This window comes from Tasmannia lanceolata, unplaced genomic scaffold, assembly GCF_043159265.1.
Source record: "Tasmannia lanceolata isolate RefF3 unplaced genomic scaffold, GAP_Taslan_0.1 ptg000013l, whole genome shotgun sequence".
In the NCBI taxonomy this organism is placed as follows: Eukaryota; Viridiplantae; Streptophyta; class Magnoliopsida; order Canellales; family Winteraceae; genus Tasmannia; species Tasmannia lanceolata.
Genome location: NW_027518690.1, coordinates 32,676,240 through 32,687,825, shown reverse-complemented (window position 1 = coordinate 32,687,825; position 11,586 = coordinate 32,676,240). Strand labels below are relative to the sequence as shown.

The 11,586-nt window shown below is 40.2% G+C and overlaps 1 protein-coding gene across 1 annotated transcript; it reads left to right on the top strand.

Annotated features, from left to right (window-relative positions):
• The first annotated feature begins 4,312 nt into the window (after positions 1 to 4,312).
• Positions 4,313 to 10,786, top strand: LOC143890025 (protein WVD2-like 7). Its single transcript, XM_077394531.1, has 9 exons — positions 4,313 to 4,553; positions 6,746 to 7,366; positions 7,473 to 7,841; positions 7,942 to 8,000; positions 8,184 to 8,258; positions 9,597 to 9,699; positions 9,804 to 9,890; positions 10,023 to 10,133; positions 10,309 to 10,786. Exons 1-9 carry the CDS (start codon positions 4,485 to 4,487, stop codon positions 10,522 to 10,524), a joined length of 1,710 nt encoding a protein of 569 aa, XP_077250646.1. The 5' UTR covers positions 4,313 to 4,484; the 3' UTR covers positions 10,525 to 10,786.
• Positions 10,787 to 11,586: the final 800 nt, after the last annotated feature.

Here is an 11,586-nt window from a genome sequence, read left to right as displayed (position 1 = left end):
GAGCACAAACCTCACACTTGTCAAAATCATTTGACATATCTAGAGGTATACCATAAGTTTTAGCAAGTTGGACCATTTTCTTATAGTTTACATGTCCCAGTCTGTTATGTAACAACTTAGGATCAATTAAAGGTGAACGAACCTGACTAAGAGTCTCATTTGCTAAACTCAATCTATACATACCATCTATCAAGAAAGCACATCCAAAATAATAAGAGTTAACTGTTAAAGTTACTCTACCACCCAAGAAGGATGTACACATGCCAGCATTGTCAAGCAAACCAATAGAAATCAAATTCTTTTGACTAGTAGGAACTACTTTAACAACTTTTAAAGTTAATATTTTACCTGAAGAAAGGGCCAGGTTTGCAGTACCAGTGTGAGTGACCTCTACATCTGCTCCACTAGCCACTGTAACAGTCTCCTTTACTTGGGTAATATCAGTGAGAAGTTTCTTTGAGTTGCAAACATGACAAGTGGCACCTGTATCTAACCACCACTCAGAAGAAGTATTGGCCTTCCCTTTGTCCAACATGACAACAAAACTTTTAGGCTCAGACTTATCTACCATCATAGTAGCTTGCTTCTGTGGTGTGTCAGATTTAACCTTTTTAGGTTGCCTACAATCTGCAGCAAAGTGACCCAACTTCCCACAATTGTGGCACTTGCCCTTCTTCTTCTTAAAGATAGGCTTTTTGGCCTCCAACTTAAGGGTATCACTTCTGGTTGACTTGGATGACTTAGGAAATTTCATGGGATATATCACAGTGTTAGCAGCTGACTGCTGCTGTCTAACCATCTCCAAGTTATTCCTAGCTTTGTTCTCATCTTCAATTCGAATGAATCGTTTGAGATCATCCAGTCCCACTTGCACTTTCTTTCTGTACATTTCTGTTTTGGAAGAGTGCCATGCAGATGGTAACTTGTATATAATTGCACCCACCAGAAAAGCATCAGGTAAATGAATGTTCTCATTGGCCAATTTAGATCTCAAATTTTCTAAATCAGATACTTGAGGAGTGATTTCCGGGTTCTTTTGGAACTTGAAATCCATGAATTTGTCCACAAGGTGAGTCTTGGACAATTCCTCCTCTTTCTTGAATTGAGCATCTAAATGATCCCAGATTTCTTTAGCAGTGCCAAATTTGCTGTAGGTTTCTGCAAGACGATCTGATAAACAATTCAATAAGAAGTCTTTGCAGAAATCCTCATCCCTTTTCCATTGAGATTCATCAACATCTTCCGTATCAGCAAAGGTACTCAGAACCGTATAGAAGACATTCACATATTTCAAACCGAACTGAGTCTTTCGCTTCCAGGAACTGAACTCAGATCCTCCAAAGGATTGAAGTTTGACCATCTCAAAGGGAATAACAGTCTTTTCCATTTTATAATCACAAAATAAAAAATAAATTGGAAAGAATGCACCTGATTGGTGAATCGCGAGAACCCAATCCAAGCGCGGAATCTGCGCAAGAAACAAATTCTAGGCCGAGTTCCAAGAACCGACTTTCTTTTTCAAAAGGGTTTCAACAAGAAGTTCAACCCAAAGCCACGGATGAAATTTAACAAAACCCCCAACGTTCCGCCTAGCTTCACCTAATTTGGGTAGAATAGAACACGCCAAAACGAGTTTGAAGTGAAACAAACCCACGGCCAAAAAACAAATTCTAGTGGAGTAAAACCACAAGAATCAGCCACAAGAATTTCTACTCAATACAAGTTCCAATCAAGGCTTTGAAAAACAAAACCCACTTCAACAGATAAAAGAACAGGATCTCGCAAATTAAGAGGCAGACGTTCCTCTTTCTCTTGTATTCCAACGAGGGTTCCCAACAAGGGTTTCAACGAGAGTTCCTAACGATCCTCTCAACAGAGAAGAGGCACACCAACAAGTCATAACTAACTCTGTGGGAGAGGAAACCCACTTCCAACTACGAATTTTGAGGCTTTTCAAAGCCAAGAGAGATTTCAGAAATTATATGTCTGAAATTGCAGAGAAGAAAGTCTGTAGTTGGAAGAAAACTCAACGCTCTTTTTCAATAAAAAAAAAACTCAGGCTTACAATGCTTCAAGAATGTTAAATCTGTGGAGAGAAAAAGAGAGTAGAATGCTTGAAGCATTTCGTACAAGGCATCGAAGTGGAATGCCAAGATCGTTGCTCCCAGCCCCTATTTACGTTTGTAAATATTGAAGGGTTTGAGTCGGTGATTTAGTCGGTTAAGTTAATGGGCTTAAGCCCATAAGGCCCACTACAATTAGGTCCATTATCTATGGGCTTATATGAGAACATATATCCAACATATGTTTAGTCCAATTAGGGCACTAACTCTAACAGTTTGCACTCCGCATGTATTGGCAATGTTGTTAGCGTTTTGCGCGCATCAACATTTTGATCAATCACTAGTTGCTCATGTTCTGTGCGTGTCGACATCCCAACATTTGGCGTCGCATTTGTACTCTAAAAAGTCCTTTTCCATATGTGTAAATGTAGAGCAGTCCAAGGAAGAAGTGTCGGTCCCCTCCTATTCTCAAGGGCTTGAAATCCAATCCCAGGTGGTGGAAAAGTTTCGGTCGTCGACCCGTTGGCTTGAGTTTCAATTTCTTGCCTCCCAGGAGGCTAGCACGCCCACGCATCTCTCTCTCTCTCTCTCTCTCTCTCTCTCTCTCTCTCTCTCTCTCTCTCTCTCTCACACACACACACACACACACACACACACACACGCACGCAAACAAACACACGCACATACACAGACACACTCCACCATCAGTGCAATGACCGACCGCGCCAAAGCATTTTAGACCGGACAATAGTATAATAGTAAGGGCGTGTAGGTCAAGCATTTTTTACGGGATTTTCCTCCTTTTTAGGTGAGGAGAATGAGTAAAGCATAAACTCAAAATTTTAGTTCGGCTATCTTATCCGCTATAGCCCTCTTGCAGAATTTTCTCCTTCTTTTTAGACTAAAAATTAGGATTCTTCAGAGTAACTAGTAGTCACTTGAAGGTTCTCATTCATCCGTTCTGCCTGTTTAATTGGGCGAGAATGAGAAGCCTTGTCGAACACGTCCTAAAGTTCTTAAACTTCTCTACCTAGAATAAAAACGTCCTCAAACGTTTGTACAAATTATAAAACGTTATGATTTATTGAGATCCCACATTGGAAAGGAGAAAAAGTTGTTGGGCTATATATGTGGATTTCCCTCTCCCTATGTAGACGCGTTTTCAGCATCTCCAAGGGGCAGGCCCCGCGGAGTGGGTCGGGCACGGCTAGTGCTACTGGAAAAAAAAAACTGGGGAGGGTGGGGAAACCCATAACCAGACAGTATTTGCACAGTGGGGTCGTGGTGTGACATAATGGTATCAGAGCAAGACCTCCTTCCAGTACCGTGTGCTAGCGAGGACGTTGGGCCATAATGGGTAGATTGTGAGATCCCACATCGGAAAGGTAGGAAAAGTTGTTGGGCTATGTATTTGGATTTCCCTCTCCCTGTGTAGACACATTTTGCAGCATCTCTATGGGGCGGGCCCCACGGAGTGAGTCGGGCATAGTTAGTGCTGTTGGAAAACAAAACCAGAGAGGGTGGAAAAACCCAGAACTGGGATTTTCAACATCTCCACGGGGCGGGCCCCGCGGAGTGGATTGGACACGGTTAGTGCTGCTGGAAAACAAAATCGGGGAGTGTGAAAAAACTCAGAACCAGACAATATTTGCACAGTGGGGTGGGGGTGTGACATAGAATTTCATACAAAGTGTGGCCATATAAACCCATATTTTTCAAAAGGTATGGTATGACCCACTCCATAAGATGATCCAAGCTATCCATTTGTTGGGCCACAGCGTAAATATGTTGTGCCCCAAAAATCATTTCCATAGGATGATCCCGACCTTCCGATCTATAGTGGAACTGCACATTATGGGAACTTCTATAGATCAGAGGGTGAAGATCATCCCGTGGAAATGATTTTTGGTCCACAAAATAATTACGTCGTGGCCCAACAAATGGACGGTTTGGATCATCCTATGGTGTGGGCCGTAGCGTATATTTTAAAAAATACGGGTTTACATGGCCGCAGGTCATATAAAATCTCATGATTTAATAAGCTTCCATAATTGGAGGAAGGAGTGTTGGCCCCTTTCTCCTCTCGTTCAAATTCAAATCGACAAATTTTGAAAAAAGTTCATACAACAGTTAATAAAAACATTAGAAAAACGGACATTAGGTTCAACACGTGGGCCCACACTATGAAAAAGGATTAAAAGCCTTTTCCCGTTAAGCTTCACAAACCCATGAAAGTCTCTGTTTTCTGCACTTCTTAGCTTTCTTTCTGGTCTACCACACAGCCAAAAGGCCCAAAGCATGGACCCAAATAATGCTTGTGTTTCAAATTTCAAATGATTCTTCTACAGAGTTTTGAAAGGAGAGAAAGAGTGGAGGAGTGAGTCCGAGAAGAATATCCTATAGAGGCTTTTAGGGGTTTCAATGGGAGAATCAGCTTGTCTTATGCAAAGCTTCTCTCATGCTTCTGACACTGCCCATGAGCACCTAGAGGTAAAAATGAGGAACAACAATAACCCATTTTCCCTTCTTGCACATATCAGTTTCCTGTTAATAGGTTTTGGATTCATGGATTTTCTGTGTTTATTTGCTTGTTCTTTTTGTTTTTAAGCATGTCTTCAATGGGTTTTTCAAGTCAGTTTGTTCTGTATTTGGTTTGCATGTTTTTTTTTCTCATTGCTACATTTTTCTTCATTGATGGATCTATTCCAGTGTTTACAAATCATGGGTGTCTGTGTTTGCTCATTTATTCATCTGTATTTGTGAAGCTTTTGATGGGTTTATCTTATCATGGTTGTCATTTTTTCCTTTTTCTATTTCCTGTCTATTGCTGTAGTCTAGGGTTTTCTTTTTAGTTTTTTTACTTGCTGACGTTGTTGATTGTATTCAATGTCATGGGCTTTCTGCTTCATCCTCTTCTTTGTGAAAAAACCAATCACTCCAAAAGCTTAAGCTGTTAGAGTTGGTGTTATTTATCCATTTATACTTCATCAACCGCCCCCTCTCCCACCTCACGTGTGTCCCCTCTTTTTTGGGTTGGCCGTACACCTCAAGGATTTAAATTTTGGTTTGGCCACCAGCAAAATCGAAATATTTCGATTTCGGTGGAAATTTTGGCCGAAATTATGTAAAATTAGGTAAAAATTTCTGTATTTTTTACAATTTCTTCGGTGAAATTTCAAAATTTCGCCAAAATCGCTTTTCAAAATCTTGTAAAAAACCGATTCAATGCACTATTGGTTTCGGTCCAAACCGACACTGAAATATTTCAGCCGAAATTTAAAACTATGGTACACGTGGCACATGTAACCCTTCTGTTTGGGGCTGGCCCCTCACGTGCAGCCCATTTTTTGGCCGCAGTACATGTGGATTTTTAATATCAATGAGTTGTTGGGTTTTGAACCCAGGACCTGCCGCGAGGTAATAGCTCTGATACAATGTGAAACGACCAATCACTCCAAAAGCCTAAGCTGTTAGAGTTGGTGTTAGTTAATCATTTAGAAAAACATATATAAATATTTAAGCTTTTAAAAAAAAAAACCATTTATACTTCAGCATTCTTTCCGTTCCTTCTTTTTTTATTGGTGTTAGGGTAAAAAAAAATGTATTTTATTGATGACGTATTGCTGACTTGAGCACTATGAACAGTAAATTTCGGGATTCTCCCCCCACCTTGGGATTCTCGTTGGCTATTTATAGTAGAGGCATGGGTGCCAGTTTACCGTTTTATCCCTAATAAACAGGTCTTGGCCTCTGATAGGCTTAGACTTAGGGCTGCAAATGAACCGAGCCGGCTCGCGAAGATGTTTGGGTTCGGCTCGTTAAAAGCTGGGCTCGGGCTCATTCGTTTACTAAACGAGCCGAACTCGAGCCCAAAAATTAGGCTTGCCAAATAAACGAGCCGAACTTGAGCTTTGTATAGTTCGGCTCGGAAAAGCTCGCGAGCTTTTTAGGCTTGGTTCATAAACGAGCCGAGCCGAGCCGAGCTTTAAAGCTTGGATTATGTTTGCTTTTTATATATAAAATAAAAGAATGTGGGTTGTTTATCACAAATGAAAGTTTGGCCGAGTGGTTAAGGCGCTGGATTTAGAGGGGGCTTGGGTTCAAATCCCACAGATGTATGTTTTTATCATTCTTGAGACGAGCCGAGCCGAGCCGAGCCCGAGCCGAGCTTTCTCAAATATTTCATGAGCCGAGCCGAGCCGAGCTTTTTCGAAAACTAAACAAGCCGAGCCGAACACGAGCCTTCATAAAAACTAAACGAGCCGAGACCGAACACCCCAAAGCTTGGCTCCGCTCGGCTCATTTGCAGCCCTACTTAGACTTTTATCTCTCCCCTGTCTCCTTGGACAGGTGTTGGCTTGCGATTGGGTAGGGCTCATACTTGGGCCCTTCCCCTTTTGGGCTGAGATTACCTTATTGCCCCTTAGATGATAACCCTCTTGATGCCACGTGTTGGCTTGTGGTTGGGAGGCCCTTTTTTGGTCCCCATCAGTTGGCATTATTCTTGGTTGCTGTGTCATTTTATAGTGGTTTTGATGTCATTGCATGCCTCTTCCTTCCCTTTATTCCTATCAAAACACTGCTTTTAGGTTTTTGTTTCTACAAATTGTGTGATATAGATTGCATTAAGAATTGAGCTTCAATCGTATTGCTCTGAAAACTAGAGAAAATTGTTTTTATAGGGACATCCTGTTCCTGTATTGGAAGGATCAATATCTTTCGGAAGGTTCATGTCGGAGTCTTTAGCTTGGGAGAAATGGTCATCCTTCTCTCATAATAGGTACTTAGAGGAAGTCGAGAAGTACTCAAAACCAGGCTCCGTGGCTCAGAAGAAAGCTTACTTTGAAGCTCATTATAAGAAAATCGCTGCTGAGAAGGCAGAAGCATTGCTTGAGCAAGAAAATTCTTCAGCTCACAATGTTTCCAAGCCAGAAACCATCGAAAAGGCTGTACTCGACATAGAGAATGGGGAGCACTTCAATAATCAGTTCAATAGTTTTGATACGAATAACAAGTTGGCTGAAGTACACAGCTATGCACCTGTTGATAAACAAGATGGAGTTGGTAAAACCACTATCAAAACGGGTTTATTTGTTGAAGCAGATGGGTCTAGTTATGTGAAAATTGATGATTTTGAAACCACAAAGGTGAAATTAGCAGTTCCTTCAATGGAAGATAAGGAACTCATTGAGACCCCAGTACAGACTGAGTCTCTGTTGCAACATGGAGATTTTGAGAGCCGCAAAATGGTTACTGACATAGAGCTTAGTAAAAATAACCATCTGGAGAAGCTGCCATTACAGGTAAAGGTTTTTTCCAGCAATTGAAGGGATACTTTTTGAGTTGAAATTGTAGTGTTATTACTCTTATTGGTATTGACAATTTCATTAATGTTCTTCCATGAATTAGGAGAATTCGGCGATGCTGAAAAGGATTTCAGCTGTTTCTGTTTCAAATTCAGCCGTTCCACGTAGGATCACCAAGCCCATTCCTTCCCCTGCAAAGCAGACAACTCCTATTCATCCTAGAAAAGAAAATAATGCCACCCCAAATAGTAAGAACTCTACAAGGGACTTGGTGGAGAAAAAGAGATCGACGCCAAAATCAATGCATATGTCTATCAATTTTGCGCCATATCATGCTGGTGAAACCACTTCTTCAGTAAATATGAAAAGAGCTTCTCCCATTCTCGACAAGATACAGGGCTCAAAAACTGCTCCCAATTCCTCGAAAACATTTCAAGAAAGTTCCAATACTCAGCAGAAAACACCAACTAGGGTACTTCTCTGACTCCAAATGCTTTTATGTTTTTTTTTTACAATGCACAAAATGGTTATTTTTTAAGCTAACTGTTGCATGCTTCATTTAAAAATTGCAGACATCTGTGAATCGTGCACTAAAGATTCCCTCAAAGACCCCTCAGTCTGAAAATAGAAGGTATTAAATTCGTAAAATTCTATGGAAAGTAGGAAAGTTAGAAAGCCTGTACAAATTCAGCAATCTGAAACTTTTCTTATTTGTGTGTTGTGACTTCTCAGGAATGCATTCTGAAGCAGTAATTCCATTTGTAATTTGTTCTTGTTGTTTCATATTATTTAAATACTTGTTACTTGTTTGTAGGACTAAAATGTCATGGGAAAGCACGACTCCTGTAAGCAGAATAGAGGATAGGAAATGGCAGTCGCTCTCTGTAGAGTAAGTAGCTTTTTATTTATATGAAATTTCATACTTACACTTTTTTTCTTTTTCTTTTTGAAACAATAACTGAAACTTTATTGAAAATAAAAAAGGAAATTTACAGCAAGGGAATAGATTGTGCAATATATACAACATCCCTATGGACACCTTTTTTGGCTAGTGTCTGCTATCATAATTTGCACTACCTGAATATAAGAAAAAGAAACATCCCTCTACACAAGTCTGAAAACCTATTAATGATATGAGCCATCTGCCATGATCCCAAGCTTACCCACTTTATAGATTGCTCTTGAAGAGAGTAGCCCCACATATCTAACTTTTAAACAAAACAATTCAAGATTGAGGTCGTAACAACCAAATAACTTTTGCAACAGATAATTCTTTACCTTTAAACTTCCTTATCTCCCCGTCAAAACAATCCATTCCACCTCCAACGGGGCCATATTCTAAAGGAGGTTCCCTTCATTACCTAGTGGCGGCAACACCGCTCCTCCAAGAGGCGGGAGGAGTATGGGTAAACACACATCATACCAAAGTACCAAACCCAAACTTTCCTAACAACCGGGTAACATATGAAGAAGTGTGTGCAAGATTCCTATGTGGAACCTATGTGGAAGATCTCTATACCAAGTTACGAGAGAAGACAATCTCTCTTCCATAACCAGGCTGTGGTGGAAAGATTGCATGCAAAATGTCCCGTTAGAATCCAACATCCAATTCCTACACTCAATTTTGGAAGAATTATACTCCTTGACAATCGAACATTTCTCAAATTCAGTGTCTTTAAGATTTCAAAATAAAACCAATCTCCACACCACCCTGTCCCCCACTCGCACAAAAATCAAATTTATCCACTCCTCACTATACTAAATCTTGGAGACTCGGATAGGTTTTGGGTTATAGGACAAAACTCAACCACCAATCTTCCCAAAACTTCATCTCACTCCGCTCCACGCCTTATGCATCACCAAGGAGAAGCTCTTATCTAGCACTTCTAGTAGACTGCCATGGCCTTGAACTCGTACTTTTACCTCTCTCCCTTCCCACATTTCCAATCCTTCCCATATAATGTGTTTCCCCTAATGATATTCCTTTTCCCCACACTTCCATAACCACCTCCCAAGAAGTTACAAAGAGACCTCTCAAACTCCCTCATCTTACACAGTCTCCCACTTGACAATATGCTTCACCCACTTACGTTCTTTACCTTACCACAAAAAATCCACTGATCTCCTTAAGCACTGACACTTGAATTCTTAATGAAGGACGCATGGTATGTGGGTAGGTTAGAACGGACAGACTTTAAAGAGCTCTGCTGATTTTTTTGTGTGGCAGCCGTTCAAAATCTCCAAGCAGGTTTGGAAACAATTCACGTTCCCCTATTGTATCATGTTCTTTTATCTTCAGGAGTGATGAAAGAGCAGCGAAACGGAAGGAGGTAATGCACTAATGCCTGATGCAATAATTCATTTCATTTATTATTTTAGCCCATGTAGATAACTTCCATTTCTTGTATCAATGCGAGTGCCAATTTTTTCTCAGTACTTAATGAAGTTGGAAGAGAAATTCAACGCTAAGGAGGCACATAGAGAACAGATTCAAGCAAGATCAAAGGTTGCTCGTCTTATGGTAGGGATTGCCTCCTTTTTTGCTGGTAGAAGCAAAGGGGTCGAGCTTTATTGCTGCTACTTTCGTATTATAATAAACTACAATACAAGATTTGTACCTCTAGAATTATCTGGCCACATTCATTTGATGCAGGAAAAAGCTGAAATTGAACTTAAAAAGCTACGCCAAAACCTTGGGTTCAAAGCCAAGCCCATGCCAGACTTTTATCGCGAAAAAGAACCACCAAAGAATCAGATCAAGAAGGTATATCATGTTACTCCTCCAATGTAGCCTTTTTGTGTTTGTTGATGATGCTGTAACCATAATAGGTGACTTAAAACTTAAAATGGTTTTGAATGTCATGATATATACTAGACTTTGGATTTTTGCTCAACGTCTATTCGAATTGTCTACATTGTATGTCAATCATGTGCTGCAGATTCCATTAACAAGGCCTAGATCACCCAAGCTTGGAAGGAAGGCCAATCTTAGCGCGTTCCAGCATACAAGCCCGTTACCACCTCCGAGACCTCCGGTCAAGGGTGATGCCTCCAAGCATGTCAAGGGAAAGAATATCAGAACACCAACGTGTTCTCTAACTCCATTGCCAAACAAGAATACCCATGAGAATACTTCCCCAAACATCCGGTGTTGAGTAGACAAGCATTTTCATTTAAAAGTTTATCCTGGTCAAAGTTTAGTGATGCACTTTAAACCGCATTATGTAGTCTCTCCTTCCAGTAACTTGCCATGGAGTTTTCAGAGGATTTGCTTTCTATATTCCAAGTACCAGTGAAGTTTTGTAATCTTGTCTTCATCAGTGCTGTCTAGAATATTTCTCCTGTTCCTTAATGATGGTACCATGTTATGTATTATTGAGGCGTTTCAGAGTAGATAACAAACTACTGTCACTGCAATCACTTGTATGTTCCCCTGTTTGTTTGTTTTTTTTTTTTTTTTTTTTTTTTTTGAAAATTGACATATTTCATTAATATTAAGGTAGCATTAGGGACCAGGAGTCCCATCCTGCAATACAAAATATTAAAGAGCACTGGCACGGCATTCCCGAAACCAATATGATAGTACAACGCATCCTGTCATAATACAGTCACCCATCACCTCCTCTTTTCTTCCTTACATCAACAAGCTTTCTATACAAAATTGTTAGGATTCCTTGCATACCCTTACGTGGGCCTTTCTAACCGAGACCAATCTAAAATTCTGAAAAACTAAAAAGACTAGAACCTCCAAGAGAGAATATAGGAAGGCAAGAGTATCCATAAAGGTAGTCTAAGCGAAAGACAAAGTCTCTCAAGCCAAGACTATTGGGAATTGTGTACTTCTGGATATAGACAAGTATTCCCCTTCGCTATTGAAACATAAAAAGTATCTTGGATAATCATCAAGAGAATCACCAGCTTAAATAATGATCCTCTTAGGAATTCCCCCAACCATCAAACCATAGCATTGTTCCCCCTGTTTATAGACAAGTATGTTCTGGATATAGACAAGTATGTTCCCTCTGTTTAATTTACTAATAATTATTGTTTGTGAGGGTCATTAAGTAGCTCTTGGGATGGTTATGATATACCGCCTGCTGACGATTGCTGGAATAGGAAAAGAAGATTTAACATCATTTTTCCCTAGCAGAAAATCAGTTCTTTTGAGGATTATTTAAATCGTATGCCATGTTTAAGATGGTTACGGTATACTGCTT

Coding starts and splice junctions, on each gene's coding strand:
- LOC143890025 (XM_077394531.1), top strand. CDS start 4,485: ATGGGAGAATCAGCTTGTCTTATGCAAAGCTTCTCTCATGCTTCTGAC. Junction 7,367..7,472: donor TGGAGAAGCTGCCATTACAG/GTAAAGGTTTTT, acceptor TCCATGAATTAG/GAGAATTCGGCGATGCTGAA. Junction 8,001..8,183: donor CCTCAGTCTGAAAATAGAAG/GTATTAAATTCG, acceptor ACTTGTTTGTAG/GACTAAAATGTCATGGGAAA.